The 21,720-nt window shown below is 40.9% G+C and overlaps 1 protein-coding gene across 5 annotated transcripts in view; it reads right to left on the bottom strand.

The window, feature by feature from the left end:
• The window catches only part of LOC107725665 (LIM domain only protein 3-like), a 36,965-nt gene extending 20,698 nt beyond the window's left edge, over window positions 1-16,267 (bottom strand). The window contains exons 1-2 of one of the 5 annotated variants that reach the window (XM_016535022.1): window positions 15,779-16,267; window positions 7,707-7,920 (exon numbers count right to left, since the gene is read on the bottom strand). In XM_016535022.1, the coding sequence (XP_016390508.1) occupies window positions 7,707-7,912 (206 nt within the window). In that variant the 5' untranslated portion in view covers window positions 7,913-7,920; window positions 15,779-16,267. Of the gene's footprint in view, window positions 1-7,706; window positions 7,921-8,375; window positions 8,424-11,323; window positions 11,667-12,415; window positions 12,804-15,397; window positions 15,548-15,778 lie in introns of those variants that run through there. The other 4 variants (XM_016535020.1, XM_016535021.1, XM_016535018.1 and 1 more) reach the window with 4 other exon arrangements.
• Window positions 16,268-21,720: the final 5,453 nt, after the last annotated feature.

Here is a 21,720-nt window from a genome sequence, read left to right as displayed (position 1 = left end):
TTTTTGAAAGTTTACGCCACAGAATCAGGTGGGATGATGGGGGAGGTGTGCCTGGAGGTGGAGGTGGGAAGGAAGACATTCAAACGCTGTCTTTGCTCTGTCCTGTTCTAATAGATGGCTTCGTGCTCTGGCAAAAGGTATGCTTAACAGTGCCAGGTGGTGACATCTTAATTTTTCACGGCTGGAAACATGGTGGTGCCCTACTCCCCAATCGCTCCCATGCATTATTCCTGCCTTAAGCACTCATCCTCTGGGGAAGCAGGGAGGGGGGAGGGGGTATTGTTTTACAAGGCGCCCAGCTGCGGCCTAGTTGCCTTGCCCTGGGTTCTTTTCAAGGAGTTGTCGTGGGTGACCCTCTCTAGCTGACAGTTATTAATAATAACACACAGCGGGGAATAGTTCACCTTGTGGCGATGGAGTGGCCGCTGCTGTTTAGAGGCTCGCTGTGCATCCTCCAGGGGCATGAATCATACAGGACACTATGGGGAACAAATAAAACAAAGAGTGGGCAAGTGCGTAAAAAGACGTTGAAATTCTTACTTACTTTCTTGGGTCATTATTGTAGTTGTAGTAGATTTATGGTAGCTTGTGACTACGTTCTGTTATTTCTCACAAACTCCCAGGAGCCTACATAAGTGTTTGAAAAGTACATTTTAAATTTAAATATGCATTAATTTTTGAAAGTTTACGCCACAGAATCAGGTGGGATGATGGGGGAGGTGTGCCTGGAGGTGGAGGTGGGAAGGAAGACATTCAAACGCTGTCTTTGCTCTGTCCTGTTCTAATAGATGGCTTCGTGCTCTGGCAAAAGGTATGCTTAACAGTGCCAGGTGGTGACATCTTAATTTTTCACGGCTGGAAACATGGTGGTGCCCTACTCCCCAATCGCTCCCATGCATTATTCCTGCCTTAAGCACTCATCCTCTGGGGAAGCAGGGAGGGGGGAGGGGGTATTGTTTTACAAGGCGCCCAGCTGCGGCCTAGTTGCCTTGCCCTGGGTTCTTTTCAAGGAGTTGTCGTGGGTGACCCCCTCTGGCTGACAGTTATTAATAATAACGCGCAGCGGGGAATAGTTCACCTTGTGGCGATGGAGCGGCCACTGCTGTTTAGAGGCTCGCTGTGCATCCTCCAGGGGCATGAATCATACAGGACACTATGGGGAACAAATAAAACAAAGAGTGGGCAAGTGCGTAAAAAGACGTTGAAATTCTTACTTACTTTCTTGGGTCATTATTGTAGTTGTAGTAGATTTATGGTAGCTTGTGACTACGTTCTGTTATTTCTCACAAACTCCCAGGAGCCTACATAAGTGTTTGAAAAGTACATTTTAAATTTAAATATGCATTAATCTCGTCGTCGTTTGAAAGCATCCCAATTGTTAAAGCAAATAATAAAGGAATAGTTCACCAAAAAGGAATGACAGGAACTTTCATGCTTCAGATGGACGTAAAAGTTTTGTTTAATTGTAATTGCATGGAAAAAGGCAAATTGTACATTCTTCTAAATCTCTCCTCATTTTCCACAGATGAAAGAACATCATACAGGTTTTTGGGACCAAACAAACTTACTCTTGAGTGACAACAATAACCTGGCCTGCATGAAAACTAGTCATCACAAGGTTTCAATCGCAGTATCAAAGCTCAGCAGAAAGGAACAGAAGACGGTGAGGGGCTGTCTAATGAGACGAGGGGGATAAGGAGGTAAAGTGTCCAGAGCCGCAACACCATTAAAATCTTCACCAGGAAAAAGCCCTTTTGTACACGCTGAGTGCTCTGTTGTAACGAGTGCCGTTGAGACCGTGCGTTATCTGTGGCTGAGAGAAACGGCACACCCGCTGAATCCACACCTCAAGTGCCTGTGATCCCGCAACACAAAAGGCCACTCCTATTGGAGCACCTCTCTACAAGGATTTACTCTATAAGAATTTCTTTTGAAATCAGAGTTCATAAGGCCGCAAAGTCTTGTTGTCTGAAAATGATGGCGGGCTAAACCAAACTTTCCAGTAAGTACCGACAGAAGTCTGCAATGGTTTTGACATTAAAAGTTACAACACTTTGCTAATTTTTATTTTTAATTATTATGGATGTTGTGACCAGGCAAAGTACCTAAATTATACATTTTCCCTCAGACATTAATTCAAATTTTAATCAAAAATTTTGATGTTGATTTAAAAAGGTTCATGGAAATGTTATGCATCACCTTCCCACATAATGGAGAATTGTTTTCTTGACTAATTGGGCTGTCTAGCTTTTTCAAAGCCATCAACAGATGAACCGGAGATGGAAAAAAAATAATGCAAAAGCCACAATAAGACTTTAAAACAGGAATATACTATAAATATATAAAACAAAAATATGTGTTTCACGTCACAAAGGCATAATGACAAATGACAAAAAATACAAAGTCTTTCATTAGCTTTAAGAAAAAGCCATTCTTTTAACAGATAGACGAGGGGAAAACAATTACAGCACAGGTGCACCCACAGAAAACAGCTTTATGTAGGGTGCAGAGTGTTTTCAAAAGCCGACCTTGCAAACACGTCCCCCAGGGCCTAGAAATTTGTCAGCTAGAGATGGCACAGGCAACAAAAGTAACACGGGATGCTCATAAAGAGTCTTGATGTTTTAAAACCAAACAACATGCGTTTGAAGTGTTGTGTAGCATTTTAATCACACTGATGTTCAGTATCTCAACATGAATGGTAAATTGTTCTTCTGTCAACGGTTTTGTTTTATGTGTGTCATTAAAGGATTTTATATTAATGCAGATCTTTATTCAAAGAGCCTATTTCACCTTTGTTTCTTTTTTTGCTGTAGATGAGAAACGATCTTCATGCGGATTGGATTTCAAAACAACATTTAATATATTATCTGGAAGAAAAAAAAATGACTTTGCTGAACTATGCTAAAATGTGTAGTTAGCTCATTCCAAGCAGTTGTCACTACTTCGCCATCTCAATTTTTAGGTAGGCCTAAATAAACATTAACATTACCTCAAGGACGACAAGCCATTTCAGTATATTCATTTATCATACTTTGAAACATGTCATAGCTTTTCAAACATCCTCTAAATGTAAATTAAAGCTAACCTTTTGAAAAAGTAGCTATTGAAAAGTAGCTCATTCTAAACTTTAGTTTAGACGTATAGTATAGTATAGTGACGAATAGTGGACTTCAACTAGATATTTCTTTAAAAAAAAAAAAACTTTTTTTTTAACCGTGACCTGTTCAAACTAACTGATTCACTAAAATAAATCAGATTTTTTTTCCCAGCACTATAAATCATTGAAACAAACTGATTCATATCAACGTTGGTATGAGACAGAAGACAGGCCGCTAGTTTGTGTGCATTACAAAAACTAGCAATGTACCATTTAACCTACATAGCTTCTTATGTAAAAGTTACTAAAAAAGCTTCAGTATTCTGTCAAGTCCTAAACTACTGTCAAAATAGTTACTTCCCAACACTGATTCTGGCTGTAGAAACACAAAATGAAATGTTAGCAATGCTCTGTTTTAGCGTTCCGTGTTTGCTGTAACCAAAATCCTGCTTAATGCCCTTCAGAGACAGAGAGCACTGCACTGTTTGTGAACATCTGCACTGGTCATTAGAGCAAGAGATGGCCTCAATCTTTCAGCTAGCTTCAAAATGACTGAGGAAAACACAAGACAAAGTACACCAGGCTGCACAGTGCTAGTCCCGCCGGAGAGACCAGCCTAACCTTTAGCTGACAACACGGCAGCAACTTTGTTACTTTAGTGTCACGTCAGCTTACAAGAAATGCGTTTATATTTGAGAATAATTGCTCTTATCAGCTGAGGGCGAAAACTAGAGCACTGGAGAACTAGAGTACTTCCGAACTAAGAAGTTATGCATTTCTGACCTTTTCCAGATTACAAGGAGAGTGTTAGCTTAGGTTAGCTGAGGTAAAAAAAAAAAAGAAAAAAGAGCATTGCACACCTGCACAGCACCCAAAACATAGATTAAACTAAAATAGCTGATTGGACACAGTTTGTGTTGAAGTCCACATACTGCGATTTTTCTAATAATTTGTCTCTGTCTTCTTAGGTGGTGACTTTATGGACTTCTCCGCGGCACAGACCCAAGTATGTAGCTTCTCATGTTTTCAAGGGCGATAGTAGGCAAACTTCACTTTGCATGGTGGCGAAGAGCAGCGATTGCATCCGAAGTATGCAATTTTTTTCTTTTATAGTGTGTAAGCCACCTGCAGTTTTTAATACAGCTACTTTATCTTAACACCATCCTTTCGTTCAAAATGTGCATCCTGAAATCATCATTTCATCAAGCAACTAGGTAATTATAACTTTATCTGTAAGTGTGCGACCGAAATGAATCACAAAACCAATTCCGTTGAGCTCAATTTGTCAAAGTTCCTGACTTCAAAGATTACTCACATTTTATTGACCTACAGATAAACATATGGCACATCCATAAATGCATACAATCTACGGCGTGACTCCAGATGCAAATACTGTATGAAAAAGTGAAAGATAAATTTTTATGGTTCATTTCCATAAGTTTACACAGCACAAGGTAGATGGGTACCACAAAGTGGTTCCTGAATGAGGGCCGAAAGGGGGGAAAAATACAAGTTATTACAACCAAACCATGCTTTACATGTTGGTTATCTTTCACCGATAGCCAGCTTTCCATAACGGTAATAAATCCAGTCATGTTGACTGCTCTGTGAGTTTGCTTGCATTTACAATCTTAGTAAAACCACTGTAGAGGAAAATTGAAGTTGGATTAAAAAAAAATGAATGAATAGATAGATAAATAAATAAGTGGTCACCCTGTGCTGTCTTTAAAATGGATGCCTGAAATTTACAGTTTTCCATTAACTGATGCCTAACAGCTTCCCTCTCCCTGCTTGCATCCTGGGCTTTCCTGTCTGTAACTACTTTCTGACAGGGTTTATTTTTGCCCGTTTCTCAACTTAAATGTGTCCGTTGCTTTTTTGTCTGCTGCTTTTAACTTTATCTCTCCCCGCTATGAAATGTAACCGCATCGGCATAAACATTGGCACGCCGGTTATTACCTTTATCATCAATAGAGATGTCTGCACGGTATCAAAAGAATCATTTGTTGTTGATGTGACGGGCCAATACCATTTACCCATACTTTGAGAGCAATACGAGCATCGTGCTTTCCATCAATAATTACCTTCTCGATGCTTTGAATATGAATCGAATGATATCCTTTCCCCAGACCAAAACGATTTCTGCCTCTCCCTTCGACTACAAAAACCCCACATCATATTTGATAATATGTACTAAGGGAGACAGGTCTGGGAAGGCATAAATCTTTTTTTCCCCCCTTATTTAATTTGTTTTTGTGTGTGTTGCGATAGGGATTATTATTTCTCAGCTGGTGGGATCACATCGCTCATGGTTGTAGACCCCTGAAGAATTCTATTAACCCTGGTTATGTCTGCCTTAATAACATGCCACACTGCTAAACAGGACTGGATTGATTCTGTGCGGATGTGGGGATGGGGAATCTTGTATAATAAATCCAAGCATAATTTACTCGGAATAAGAACGGGCGAAATAGAACACAGAACAAAGAGGAAGGGATTAAGTCTATCTCTTATCTCGCCGGCACTAACTTAAGAAAATAAATAAGGAAACGATCCAATCGAGAGGAGTGCGTCGGAGCGCTTTGTAGGATTGCCGATTGATTGGCTCGTCAATGGAGGCTGCTTTTCTTTTGTTGTGTTGCAGATGTGATTTGAGGAACCGGGACCGTGCCACGCTCGCCCCTAATTTGCTGCTGGCGAGGAGACGTTGAGCTGGAGGCACGGGAAGACCGCTCATGTGATGGCTAGAATCGAATCAATTCAGTCACCTTGAACTTTGAAGATGAAAGAATCACATGGGCACAGTTGGCCTCTCTCTTCCCTCACTAGCAGTTATAAAATTCTTAAAAGAGACATAACAGAACATACACATGCACAAGAACCTTATCAGTCGCATCTGGTACAAACCATCACCGTACCACGAAGACGGATCTACACGTCTCCTAATGACACGTCTGGTGCCATCTATCTCGTCGCCGCTGTTGTTTGAGGCACAAATTTGTAAGCGTCGTCGCGAATGAAGATGCAGTTTAGCAGGGCACAGTCAATGAGGCATACTGCGAGATGGTAATCTCAGCCTGCCTCTGGCCCTCTGGCGATGCTTTACAGTCGCGTTTCCCCAAAGCCTGCTTGTGTACCGCGCCTAATGGAGACTCTCTCATCGCCCATGCCAAAATTAAATGAACTGTGCCATTTCAAAGCGCCTCCTGCCTACTGTAGCTTCTAGCACGCTCGCAAAGCCGTGACTCCCTGGAGCGTCCCGTTGAGCATTTATATCATTTCATATACATACGTTGCACACATGTGTACGTGGGTTTATTAACGCGACTGTGTAACTACTAGGTAGAGACACTAGACAAAAAGTTGCATGATACATTTTATGATATAATTATATTTCATTTTTGAAAATATCGTAACAATGCTAACTATTGATTTCAATGCATTAATCCTTAAAGTTTATGGAGATTCAGAGAATATCCTAGTCATATGATCGTCTTGTGTTTAAGTTTGTGCACTAGTGACGTCATATGCGTGGTGTAAACAAGCAGTAGTGATGCCAATGTAAGACGAAAAATAGATAACATTATTTAAAATTATATATTGGTAATTATTCTTATATTTCATATAACATATTAATATTTATTTATTATTATTTAAGTAGATATTAAATATGATTTACAATAATGAAAAAAAACTATATATTTGTTGATTGCGTTTAGCCAATCAAAGGTTAAATACCACAAACCTCTTCAGGCAGTCCATGAAAAACAAGCTCTAATTTTTTTAGATTTCAATTTGATAGTCATTAAGTCTGGAGGATGCTTTTTGCAGAATATCATCCTTTGCTGGTTGCTGAGAAGTTTTAGTGATGCCAGGAAGAGCCAGATATATGCATGTAGAATGTGTCTTTATTTTCTGGCTTTAAATTGTAACAAAGGTTGATTGCATATCATGCTTTTCTCCATATCATGCAATCCTACAAGAAAGCAGCTTAAGCACTCTTTCCTTTTTACTCATTAAGAGAAAACAAGAATATTCTTGACAGATGACAGATATTGGAGTCTATATTTGTCCGTATGCCAAAAATCCATACTTGCAGACTTGTTGCTTTAAAACTGATGCATGCTGGGCACACAGATAGAAAAGCGAGAAATTGAGAGGTTGGGTTTCTAAGGAAACCCTTCCATCAGTGGACAAAGGTAAGCTGATTGAACAAGAACCAGGGTGGTCTCTTGCTAAACAATGCCCCTCTATCAAGCCTCAGTGTGTTGATTGGATCCAACAAGTGAATCCATTGAAAACTCACAGAAATGGCAGCAGTTTATAGGCTCATAAAGATCCCCTTTGAGCTCCTTTTCTATTATGAAGAGCAAAGGATATCTAACAGCATGGGAGAACTCTGGGCGTTAAGGGCAGCCATTAAAGCCAGTGTTAACAGCAATATGGCTTTTTGTGGCACTTGCTTTGTTTGGTATTTGATGCAAGGCCCTTAGAGAGTTCTCTTTTGAATGTGGTACAGATTCAGCTGTTTTCAGTGACATCTTTTAACTTGCAATCTGTAGTGTCTAGAGTGCGTATTACGACACAAATAAGTTTTTCCTCTTACCGTAGGTAGTCCCTCCGACAGAGGATGAGGTTGGCTTTGGTGTACAGCGTGGAGCCCACCTCGCCGAGTCGGCAGTCGCAGCAGGCACACTTGAGGCAGTCTTCGTGCCAGTACTTGTCCAAGGCCTTCAGAAGGTAGCGGTCCTTGATTTTCCGGTTGCAGCCGGCACAGCCCTTTGGCTTGGTGTCCGGCTGGACGGAGAGCATTTGTATACCTGCGAAGACAGGCGACAAGGGGCAACACGAGGGTGAGAACATGGTTCCTGGTGACTTTTGACAGTCAGTCATGTGCTGTGTTTTTCAGTCAAGAGATGAACACACACTTTTTGGTCAACAATAACAAGAAGCCAATGTAGCTAACATCCTCCTCTTCCCCCCGCTTTAGGGGAGGGGCCCAAGCTTGCCCCCAGAGCAGGCATTGTGTAGCCCTTTACAGGGCGTGAAAGGGCTTTGTTGGGTAGAGAGGGAACAATGTGGTCTCATGCTGAAGGCTTGTAATTAGTATTCTCCTTCCATACAGAGGAGAGTAAGCTGTACCCGCTCCCCCCTACGCCATCGCTCCGGCCCCTCTTTTTTTGTCCCGGCCCAAAAAAGTTTTTGTCCTACATTTTTACAAGTACGTCTGATTCTGCCCAGTTGTCCTGCCACTGAGACAGTCCCCATTTCTCACCTTGTGCAGGAGAAGCTGTCAGAGCCATAGATTCCACCTAATGTATATGCTGCTCTTGGAGGGGGGTGAGAGCGCAAGCAGTGAGAAATTGCGAACTTTGAGTGAGAGGGTCACCGAGAGATTTCTCAGCTGTGGTAAATTGAGTGTCTGTCTGAATTGAGGACCTCCCTTGGGATAGTTATAATGCGCTCGTCGCCGCGATGCGTTGTCCAGGCAATCTCGCTGAAATACATTCATAGAGGAATATGAGATTAAAAAGCCTTGTTTGGACTGCATGAATCTGTCTTGACAAGAAAAGTTTGTGAAACATTTGGTATAATATTTAGGAAATTTGTGGCAAAATTCTGACATTATTACTCACCCTTATGTCATTAGAAACTTGTTTCATTGTATTAATAAAATAAAATGCAATGAAATTTAATTTTAATTGAGACTTTTGCGTTCTACAGAAGAAAGAAATTCATACATGTATCGGAACAACATGAGGGTGAGCAAATGATGTTGGAATTTATTTTTGGGTGTGCTATCCCTTTAAATAGACATGCATGTCAACACATTTGGAGACCATTAAGACTCTGCCCTACCTAACAGATACAGAGAGTTTGCCACTTTCTTTTTTTTAACATGTGGCCTTGACGATAATTACTTTCAAAAATGATTTGCCAAAAGCGTGGCAGTTGGCCCTCACAGAAAATAAACAAGACAGTGCACCAATTAGTAAGACTGAGGACAGGTGTGAAATTGTTTCAATTCAACTGAGCATTACAATGCAGGGAAAGGAACAGCAGGTAGCCGATCCCTCTAGGGTCATAATTATAGCCTAGAGCAAATATCTGATGCAGTACCATAGGCTTAGACTGTGAACAACTTCTTTCTGCTGTAGGACCATGCTCGTTAAGATGTAGGAGCATTCAATGAAAACGAGGCGAGGGATAATGATGATTCCTTCGACCTCGCTGGCGTTTTTATGATGCTTTATTTTGAGTTTATTCAAAAGAGTGAGCTTGATGAGGGGAAAACAGCAAGGAAGCACATCAGACAGGTAGCACCGCCGCACTGTTTGTCCCATTGTGTTTAATCTGTTGATCTTTTAATTGGCTGGATTGGATTGTAAGAGCAGCACACGGCTGATTTCCTCTGCTATGCGTTCTTGTTCTGTCCCACTCATCCGCACCGTCCCAGCTTGCCTGGTTAACACAACAAAGTCACCGCCTCTCATTACCAAGCCAAAGAAGTTAGAGTTTCGACTCCCCTCACCCTCGGTCCGCAATCATGGTTAGTCCTAAATGAATCGATTGTGGCACAAACTAACTAGCCCTTCTATTCACAGGCTTGGATTCCCAAATCTGTTTTTTTTTCTAATGGGAGTGTGGGTTAATGCCCTCATCGATTTTCCTATATCAAACGGTGAACAAAAGATTAATCTAACACACTGAAATGGGGCTTGGGTAGCCATTTTAACAAATACAGAAACCGAGTGATTTTGATAACGATTTTCTACTGATGTAGAACACTCTATTGAACAACTGTTCTTTGAAGCACGACCACTTTAGTCCGATTCCTGAACGCATGACTCTTAACTGGCTCTTTTTAGTCTTTCAAAATTATACAGCAAGACCAGTGTAGTTCGATTGGATAAAGAATGACTCTTATGAGCCGGTTCTTTTAGTGAATCAAAAACATACAGCGCTATAGCCCGAATCCCGAGCCAATGACTCTTATGAATCGGCTCTTTTTAGTGAATCAAATACATGCAGCCTGAACAGTGTAACACGAGTCCTGAACTAATGACTCTTTTGAACCGGTTCTTTTTAGCGATTCAAACATACTTTTGTACCAGTCGGAGCTGTTACTGAATTAATCTGACACTTGATTGAACCGCAAAATGACATTTGTCATATTCGACTCTAAATGAACCAAGAACTGTCACTGTGTTATGTTGTACTTAACTGACTGAATGGCACGAGTTGAGCACTTTAAGATACACATTATGAGTCAGTAGGCACATTTTATTAAATAAATTAATGCTTAATGAATTAGGTCACCACATTTTTGTTTAACATTTTCACTTATATAAAATGGGACCAATTATCAGACTGCATCTAAGCCGCCTCTGAAAAGTCTACGACAAGTCATTACGTCAATCTAAACACATCTTTTGGAAGAACTGAATTAAATGTATGTCTTATTTGTCATATTGGTGCTGATGAAATCTGAAATTATCTCATGGTTTGCAAACAGATTGCTGAGAGCAGTAAATGCAACACGAATCGCAGTTTCTCCCGAAATATTTCCTCCTCAAGAGTAGCCTACTAAAAGAATAATTAATGGAACCGTTACAGAACCGAAATCATTACGCGCAATCGAATTCGCAACCAAAATCGTTAAATTCTCATCCCTACAGGCCTGGGACATTGGTGTCTTTTTTTGTCTTTCCTCGCTCACTCAGATCTTTCATTATGTCCCGTTCGCATAGTGATACGATGCTCTTTGTGCGCTTCACTGTTCGCAGATACTGATGGAGAAATTTCAGGCGAGACTTGGCAAACACCGGGCGCAAAGTACCAATTTGATTTCACATCACAGCTGCGCGAGCCGGAGATGCTGACATTTCACCCTCTTATCAGTTTAATTACTGTTGCCATGGCAGCCTAGCGCACTGAAAAGGCCAGTAAGAATTGCAGCTTGCAAAACGACAAAATGAAACCGTCAACGCGCTAGAAACGGTGATACGCAACGGCACATCATATTAAACGCTATTCACAATTGTCTAAGCAAACCACGAAAATTCGCACGGGGAAATGAGGAAAATGCGTCGCTTCGGCAAAATGCAGCTGTATGAGGTTAGGCAAAACAGCCCGCGGTATGCATAGAAACATCCCAAGTACCCATCCACACATTTAAACATTTCACACTCGCGTTGATAGGATGCAAAACGCAGCTCTTACCGAAACTTTTCTCCCTTTTCTGCATTGGTTGACCCGCTTCGGCTCCCAGAAACACCATGCAACGAGACGAGGCTGGAGCCAAAGACGCGCGTAAAGTCAGCAGCTGCTGTATGCGCGCGAGGGTGCTTCGCTTTTGTTACAAGTAACAATCCACCTCGCTCCGGCAGAAAAGAGTGAAAACGACGAAAACACCAATCAACAAAACACGGGAGGGAGGAAGAAAGAAAGATAGATCGAGCCGCTATCGCTCAGCGCCACACGCTGTTAAGACTCCGTTTGTCACAACAGTGCTCGTCTATGAAATTAGATCGACCAGCAGCCGTGGCGAGGCAAGTGGCGGCGAACAAATGACAGCGGATGACAAAGGCATATGCTTTACCCCTTCGCGCTCGCCGTAATCTTATAATCCTATCGTGCCTCTCGCTATTCGCCTATTTCAGTGCGCGTACAGTAAAAGGCACCAAGTTGGGTGTATACAAAAGACAACATACAGGAACTCGCACATACTAAAACGAAATCCCATTTTGTCAAACATTTACGAAGTGATGCATGCCATATTTATAGAATATAAACACGAATGCTATATTACCAACACATTCTACAATCTCTTTCAAGCTTTAAAAACTGCTCTTAATTGCTTGTTTTTGAATGCACAAACTTTAATGCAAATAAAGTGTGTATATTATCATAAATACACATCCACTATTTGCAATGTTGTTTAAGTGCACTCTTATTGTGTTAATAGCTGTCTAGCTATTGTTTGTAATTTATATCAGTCGTTATTTACTGCCGTGCACACAGCTTGGGTGTTTATAATGCGTTGCAATGTAGTTTCCTAAAGAAACATCGTTTCGTTTTTGTCCATTGCTGTGCAGAAATGACAACCTGACTTTGCATGATCAGTTTATCTGAAATAATTTGAATCACATGCACAAATTATGCGTCTACGTAAGGCATGCAAGACTGAATGTTGTATTAACCATCAAAGACTACTAAAAGCATCCTCGGTTGGTTAAGCAATTAGTTTCGCAGTGCATTTAGGACCAAACGAATTAGAGCAAATCCGTTCGGAAAAGACAAAGCACAACTCACCTTCTTGACCAAGTTATGCAGAAGGTTAACTTAGGATAGAGCACCGACTCCAACTCAATATTCCTCGGAGCAAAAGTTCACGAATCTGACATTGCACCGCGGATAAGAGTGATCTTCAGGCTGAAAATAATGAGGTCCACATGGATCATCTACGAGTAGTAGTTCGCACCAAAAGCTACAGGTGTTCTCGTCATGTATTGAGTACTCTGAGAAAGCTCACAACAACTTGCCCATCAGTGAGTGAGGAACGAGGAATAGTGAAGCCTAGCTTTATTATCTTCAAACCCAATCCCTCACCAGTGAGACATTACACGAGGAGGAAAAGGTCATTCGGTTATTACCGACAGTCGGAGTAACGGAGCGCGCGCTCGCTAACACAAACTTAATGCTCACCTCTCTGAGACGCGCGCGCAAACATGCTATGAGCTCTGTACTACAGGTTTAGACTCGCTCTCTCTCTCTTTGTTTTAGCAGCTAGGTAACAATTTCGTGGTGCTACTTAGTGTTTTATAGCAGAACCGGTCTGATTCATAAAACGCACACAGTTATGTATATGCATGCATATGTCTGTCATTTTGGCGACAGGTGTTTGTGCACTTGCATCTGTTTGAATCGTAATTATACTAGTACTTCTGAATTCAGGCAAATACACTCTGAAAAAATACAGATTCAAATTAGAACAAAAAAGGCTTTCACACCCTGATGCCTTATATAAGAACCTTAAGTTTCACAAATAACTTTATCTTAAAGACATCTTTATAATGAGGCTTTAACAGAGCCAGAAGCCAGTATGCTGATATGGAGAACATATAATTTAATAAAAAAAAAAAAACGTTTTAATCTCTCAAAAAAAGCATGTAAATAACTTAAGAATCCTATATAACAAAAATGGTACTTGAAAATGAGCATAAAAACAAACAAACTTTAATATCTCAAAAAAAGCATATAAATAACTTAAGAATCCCATATAACAAAAATGGTACTTGAAAATGACAAAAAGGTTCTTTGCTGATCATAAGGTGCGCAATAAATCACTAAGGAACATTTCATTTTTAGAGTGTAAGAAAATGCGGACTGCATTACAGTACTGTATATGCACTTGATTAAGTACAGCACCTGTGAGCACATCAGGTGCAGATTAGTTTTTAAATCCAGGAATATTTTGGTCTCATATTAAATCAACACACCTAATTCATTCAGTATTTAAGTGATTAATTTAGTAGTACTTCATAGACTATGTTGGTTCAGAGCAGCTTTAATTGATTTAGAATCATTGATATCATCTAAAACTGTTTGCTATAAATTTGGCTCAAGCAGCAAATCATAAATGTGTCTCTTTTTAACTCATATTACACTGGGATATCATTTAGCATTAACTATATTGTTAGTCTCTTAAAAAAACAAGTGTAGATGTAAGATAAACTCACCAAGTAGTGTACTTTACACACACACATTACGCACTATTTTGTGTTATACCTAAATCTTTCCAGGTAACCCCTGAAACCTTAAGTGCCCTCGGTGTCCGTGTACTTCTAGTTGGGAATCACAAAAAGTGGAAACATAACAATAAAGAGAAGAGCTGTAAAAAGCATGTCTTGCCAACTGTGTCATCTGTAATCACACATTTAAAAATACCCTTTTTAAGTTAAAAAAAAGATTTTTGCATAAACCTACAGTATCTAGCACTAGTGTGTGATCTCTTGTCTGAAAGCATTTGTCTTCAGTCGTTTAGGCCTAAATTAAGTCGTATTACCCCAGGACACACAATGATCATTTTCCATTATTGATCATAAACTTTCACGCTTCTTGTATGTGATCACTGTGCACCTGCAAAATTAAAGTCCATGAATAGAAAGACAAAACTCTGCATGTTTGTGTGCGAGAGAGTAATACATTTCACTGTTTTCACAGTTTTTTTCCCCCAGTCTGTGTTTCTAAAGCTATTCCTCGCCCATTGGTTACACCTGTTCACTCTAATTAGCACTGCTTGATACCCATGTTGCCGAGGTAGGATGAATCACAGGCCTTCAGTGCCACCTACTCTCCCTCCCCACACACATACACACACAGTGAGAGAGAAAAAGAAACATAATCACACACTCACTGTAGAGTTTATTTTCTGTCATGGCCCAAAAGTAGTCATTTATCGTCAGCCCTGTTTGGAAGTGACTAAACCGAGAATGTGGAGACGGAGAACTGATGGTAACAGAGTTGCGTAGTGGTAAGATTGTGGCCCCATGCCAATCACTCTCTGCCTAAAATACAGCAGTAATGAGATGGGTCATAAAATGCTCCTAGCTTCCATTATGAGTGATGAGATGCATTAAAGCTGACAGGGTATTACCTGCCAGTAATTAGGTTTTGTCATGGATTGAATTATTTCAAAGCGGGCTATCTTGGTAATCATGCAATTTGCGGGGGAGACGCTTTAAGCTAAGTAAAAGGGAGCGGGAAAGAGAGAGAGAGTAGGGGACGCTGTAACCCCTTCTTCTTTCTCTATCCTCCCGCCACCACTTCATCTCGCGCATTATCACGTCAATTATTCACCGAAGATATCTGAATTATTGGGGGTGATGAGCTGAGAGTGCCATCACCAGACTGTGCCAAGCGAGGTGAACGCAGCAGTCCGTCACGTTACGTGACGCTCGCACGAAACAGTCCAGCGCGCAGTCTTGGCGAACAGACGTCGTTAAAATGAAGAGCTGCTTATTATTTCGCCTCACTCTCTCTCGCTCTCTCGCTCTTGCTCACCCCCATCTCTCTCTCTCTCTCTCTCTCTCTCTCTTTTACACACAGACTTGCGATGTAACGTCAGCAAAGAGAGGGATATCCGACAGACGACCACCCCACTTCATCCGAGGAATGCAGGTTCGTTTTTGTGGTAGAAATGAAAGCGGAGTTTAATTACCGGGCTTCACAAGGGGAGAAATCTTTTTTCGTGGAGGATTGGAGTAAAAAAAAGATATTTCCTGTTACTCTTACCCTGGTTTAAGCCTCCTTTGAGCATCTCCAGCGACCATTCATTTCACGGAAGCTTCAACTTAATCCCAGTTTTAAACCGCTGCTAGTAACATACAGAGAATATAATGCTTTCGCGCACCCACCACAGTCACTCACATTGTAACAGACGCAACCGACTCTTCGCTTCCTTATTTAGGAGAGAAACCGTCAAAGTAGTTGGCAATTATCCCTACATCCTTTATCCTAACAACCTTAATTAGAACAAAAGACATTCACCAATTAGTTCCGGTTTAGGGTCAAATTAAAACACTGCACGAACAATTGTTTCCAAGCTTCTTAATGAGGCTGCAGATCAGAATATGTTTGAGGAGGAAAAAAAGATCTGATTGAAAGATACTGTACCGAGGAAAAGTTGCCGATTAAGACGAGATGGTAGCTCAAATATAGCCGGTTCCCTTGTCAAGTTCCAGGCGAGCGGGTTAAAAACATGCAGCCCACCTCGGTGCAACTCCTCCTCGCTCCCGCTTTAAAAAGATTCCCCTCCTTCTCCCCACGACGGCTGTTCCTTCGCTCGCAGTCTCGTTCCCTCTCTGGCAGCAAAGCAAAACAGACCTGAGCCGGCCCGCACGTCTCCTCGCCTATTTAAGCACCTTCACCAGGTCCCTAGTTAGCAGCACACTCCAGCTCATCCAAGAAGCTGACAAGCACCGTTAGGGAAGGCAGCGCATGTTGCTCTAATGGACCTCATTAAGTTCTACTTACAGATGTTCTCTTAACATAATTGATCTGCAGCGAGTTGAGAGGACGGCAACCTATTCCCTAGCCCCCAATTATGGCCCAGTAATTAGATCCCCAACCTCCAGTTCTCCACATTCACCCTTCTAACATTCCGAAATATCAAAGTATCTCTTTCTCTCAAAGCAAACCCTCCTGCCTCCCCCACCACCTAACCTTCGTGTCTCCACCTCCTTTGCTCCCTCCCCTCCCTAAGACTCCATTCCTCTGACAGTATTGACAGTCAGATCTGCTAACCTTTGTAGTGAAGCCAGACTTAGTAGTGCACTCACTCCAATTGACAGAGCTCAGTCTAGCTTTTTTCCCCTCTCGTTTTTTGCGCTCGCTCTCTCTGGTTCTCCTTTTCTCTCCCTGCTGAAATACCCAGGGAAAGAGTGAAGGATGGAGCGTGAGACACATATGGAGGGGGAGACGGATGGATAAAAACAAGTTTGCTCTTTTTGATAAAAGGTTGTAATGATAATATCTGTCAGGGGAGGATCTCTTTTTTTGCACAATGCCTTTTTATCTTTAATAACTCCTCTGATGGTGAACGTAAGTGCAGGAGAGAGAGGCAGGTGGTGGTGTGAACGGTGAGCAGAGATGGCGCAGCGGTTATAATGCCAATCAGAACCACTCCCTCCACCCGCTTAATTATCCGCCGTGCTAAAACACAGAGCACTTTAGGGAAATGTGAATGTCACGCTTACGCACTTAAAAGACGAGACGGTTTCGTCACACAGGGAGAAGAGGAAGCCGGGGTGGGTGCGTTTGGTGCCAATCATTGGCGTAAATTTTTCTAGATCATGCACAGTTTGTGGTGTAAACGTGACATGAACGTGTAGGCAGCGGAGCTTTGTGAGAGCAAAACATGGCAATATGTGATTTTTCTTTTCAAGTCTTACAGGTGTTCGATTAAAGTTCAAAAGGGTCCAGTTGGTAAATTTCCTTCCTTAACTTGCACTGTTTCACTGATGACGACGATCATCGTGTCAGGACCAACTTGACTTGACTTGACTTGTTTCAAGAGCTTATATAATGTATAAGCAATGTGCGTTTTATTTCATGAATGATTCTATGTGTTCATTGATAATTGATAGTATTCATTGTGATTTTAGCCTTGAAGTGCAGTCACATTAGTGGAATTTCTGCAAAATTTTGTGGACAAGGTAAGTCTATTGTCAGTAGTAGTTACTCAGAGGACACTTCCAAACTAGATAACTTTATATTGGTAAACACAGCAAATTTGCATGTTAAAAGTTCAACAAACAGTAACACAATCAAACAAAAAAATTCCCTCACTGACGCAGATAGCCAAGTGGGCAGTGTGCCATCATATAGCACAGTTTTGCTTCGGGTGTCCCGAGTTTGAGTCCCAACTCACGTACCTTTTCCGATCCCATCTCCCTCTCTCTCCGACTCGCTTCCTGTCAGATTTCCACTGTCCTATCAAGAACAATGCAAAAATACCAAAAATATATATAATTAAATAAATAAATACATAAATAAAACATTCCCTTGTGTGAATCTCCCAATCGCATGGATTCAAATTGAGATGACTGCATTTCACCTGCAGAATTGCGCCGTACAAAGGTAAATGAGACCACACCTTTAGAGGGGCTTGGAACCTTTTGGGTGATACTGGGGTCATGGTCTCATATTGCTGGACTAACAATATTTTTTATGGACCAATTAAAATTTTTACTGTGAGAGTATGTGTATAATGAAAGGGCCATAGTAGTTGCATTTTATTTTGTGTGTGTCAGTGAGCAGGCCACAGACGAGTGATAGACAAATTTCAAATTTACAAGTGTGAAACATTGCTTTACTTGGGGTTAAATGCTTGGTTTAAAAAGACATTAACCTGGGGTTAAGCACATTGTGACAAGCATATGTAATTATATTCAAGAGAAATCATTTTAATCAGATAGAACCAATCAAGTTTTTTTTTTAAGATGTATTGTCTGCAGTCATCATATAGCATGTGTTAGTGTCCAGATTCTTTGCCATGTGGCGTTTTATATCCTTCTTTTACTGGTTGTTGCCCCATTGAGATTCATGAATGCACCTTTGTATTTATCCAGCACATCTCATCATCTTTTCCTAACACTTTTCAAAATCCCAAACTAAGTTACCCACACTATTCTTCCACAATCTAGTAAGCACCTCCTGACTCTAGTACAGATTCACATTCAATCTAATTCCACATACTCTCCTAGAATTCTCTGCTCCCAGTGGACACAAAGGGACATGTGACTTTGCACTAATGACCACAAGAGCCTCTCCTTAAAGAGAAACCCAATAATTGCTTCAGGTAGGTGACCCTCAACTAGGGTCAAGGGATGCCTAGTTTTTAACGACAACTTTCGTACTCCCAGCCTTGCTCTCTCTGCCTTGTAGACCATTGTAGAATTTTAGTTTTTGGCCGAGAGACAGCTAAAGCGAATAATAGAGACTCCTCAGCAAAGTCTGAAGAATCACCTTTAGTAATGGGCCTGAGGGGACACGTTTGAAGTTAAAGAACACCCAGACCACAATATACTGGCCTATCCTATTGTCGCAGTGGGAATCAATGGCGATTACTTAATTCAACCAGCAATTAATTTGTTAAGGCCAGTCTGAGAGCTAGAATATCCAAGTGCAATGTGACTCCATTGCAGAAGGAGTGCGTTCCTTGACTGCCTGAAGGCCGGTTTTAAGTAGGTAGGTCTGCAGTGAGATCAGGTCATTTTAATGTACGACTACCTTTGTCATTCAGGATGATTTTATGGATGTTGAAGTTCTGTTGCTCATGTCAACCTTTCTGATTTGTGATGTTTGCATTTTTATAGTCATTATGTTTTGAGTAAACCGCTGCTTTTTAAAAGGTTGCATAAATTTGCAGACAAAATAAACCATTAAATTAATTAGACCATTACCTTGTGTGTCTACTCTCCGCAGTCCACTGCACTGGATAAATATTGAAGCATTATATATATAGATGTAATAATTGAAAAATAGAGATTCTGGATATTTGCAAATGTGAATGGATGCATGTAGGAATAGGTGTATTTCATCCAAGTAACATAGAGCCCACAATTAAATATTTTATGTGATTAAATATCTATTATGATGAATATTTTGCTGTTATTTTACCTTGAGCTTCTAGGTCACGTTGGAGGTTGGAGGTCAGTTTTATGCTTTCCAATTGAATCTTCCATCACAATGAAGCCTTTACAGTCAATAAACCAGCCAGTGCCTTTTGAGTGTTAGGCCACACACAGCCACATGTTTTCAAAACCACAAGAAGATGAGCCTTTGAATAATATTTCTACAAGCCTTTAATGATAACCTTGAGCAATACTGGTACCTGCTACATAATATCTATTGATTCTATCCAGCATGATTTCCTTGAGTAGCTCGGTTGAAATGACTTGTGTGTTTGGAACTAAGCATTTCAAACAGACTGCTGTATACCTCTGCGGCAATCAATCAGCCTTAATCCAAAACCAATTTACTCCGCCTGAAGAGGAAAATATCTTTTAATCTCTTGCCGACAATCCCTGATTGCAGTGCTGAGCATCAGTTGACAGTAAAATGGAGACTTGCTTGTGATGGAACCTCTATGCACTACACAAAACAGTCTTTAACTAAACTTGTTATATACACACTATAGGCAAAGAGATGCTGTAAATTGCAGTATAATTGTCGTGTTAATTTAGTTCATTCTGCTCAGAAGCAGTGCAATTATTGGTGCATACGTGTAGGGTCAGTTTTTTTCAGTTCAGTTCAAGGTTTATCTTTGAAAACGCAAGTATTTCATTTCGAGCACAACCACTAGTGCAAACTGAACAAAAATCATTTTTTTCCCAACTCCTACATTGTCCAATCAATTAGAAAAAAAATAATTGTAAACTACAACTAAATCTTATTCCACTATGTCCTAAATATAAAATTGCAATCTCTTAAATATTCATATCAACTAGCACCAAGCTGTCATGCATTAAGCTCATGTATTCAATCTCATTATCTATAGTGAGAGTAGACAGACTTATCTTTTTTATTTTTAAATCTTACGAAAGATAGAGAATTCATCCCAAAGCTAACTACAACTAATGAGGGCGCTGAACCTCACCTTTCATTTCCTTGTAACACACCAGTTACTGTCAAATCTTCACGTATACTGCACATGGCGAAAATAGGTTTGTATTCATAATGAAATTGATTGTTGTATTAATGCTCAAAATAAAGCAAAATGGAGGTTAAGGTGCAATTTGTCCCTTTTTGACCCATAAAAAGTCTCTTAATCACGTCTGCTTTGTCTTGATTGCAAATAAAAGGAGTCAAAATATGCAAGCAACTTTGTCTTGCTGACAAATGACTCCAGAGGCCCAGGAACAAAACCAGACATCTCGTTGTAAAGTTTTGGCGCTGCTGATGCTGTTTTGGAGGCTGGGGGGTTGATCTCAGAGTCTGTCAGCCAGTTAGATGAGGCTCTGATTTTCATCTGCGTGTATATATGGGAGCACTAATTGGCAAGATGAAGCGATGATTGATGTCACTGATGTTCTCCTGCGCTCTTGCTGCAATTTTCCCACCCACACGCGTCAGTCAGTGTAATGACATGGTGTTGCTACCGTAAAAGTTGCCCTTTTACATTGATCTGAGATCAGCGCTGTGCAATTTCTTAAAATAATTAAGCCTGCGATTCATGGAGGGGGAGCTAAACCTTGATCAACACAACGAGAGGCAATGACATGACGGCCCATCCTCCATCTGCTCTGACGTTGTACTGTCTCTCCCTTTATTCGAAACATTGAAGGACATCACCTCTCTGTTCAGTGCCATTAGCCTCTAGCTCATTCTCTTCCTCAATGCTAATTGACTCAAAAACACACAAGGTGAGGTCCCCGGGATGAACTAAAAGCGTGCACAGACGGGCCTCACAATGGCCTAATTACAAAAATGATCTGGAATAGAGTGCAGTAAGTGTTCAAACCCTTGTTGGCCATGGGAATGGAAGCATTTGCGCTTTGGTGAGCTTTTCAAAACATACTAAGCATGAAATTAATTTTCTGCACGTCAATAGGTGGCATTCTAAGCACCTACAGCTCTGTTGTTTGAATGAGAATCATTAACCTTCACCTTCAGCAAGGGCTGCGAATTTGGCAGATTCCAAAACTCATAGGCTTAAAACAAGAGACATAGTCAAAGCAATGCACTTATTTCCATGCTATTGAGTGCTCTCAAGGTAAGACTATGCAACAAAGATTGAAAGGAAAATCAGCTGAAGTGGCTTTTAGATGTCATTATTTGACTAATATTTTGGACCCTGATGGTGAATCTCTCTGATACAGCCTTGACTAACTTTGCAACCGTTTTCTAGTATGCAAGTTGGAGGTATAAAAAAAGGATTTAAAGACGATTGCCTCCGCTTTGCTATGATCGATCCTTGGAGAACAACTTTCCATCATGCAGAAGGGGGCCTGAGCTGTAGACGACAGCTAATTAAGATGGCTAATCGCCACATTTCACAGTGGCTAGAACAACTGTCTCTCTTTGCGATCCCCTCGACGGCTGCTGCACATGCG

This window comes from Sinocyclocheilus rhinocerous, unplaced genomic scaffold, assembly GCF_001515625.1.
Source record: "Sinocyclocheilus rhinocerous isolate Xijiao unplaced genomic scaffold, SAMN03320098_v1.1 scaffold153, whole genome shotgun sequence".
Taxonomy (NCBI): Eukaryota; Metazoa; Chordata; class Actinopteri; order Cypriniformes; family Cyprinidae; genus Sinocyclocheilus; species Sinocyclocheilus rhinocerous.
This window is presented reverse-complemented; position numbering and strand designations above follow the sequence as displayed.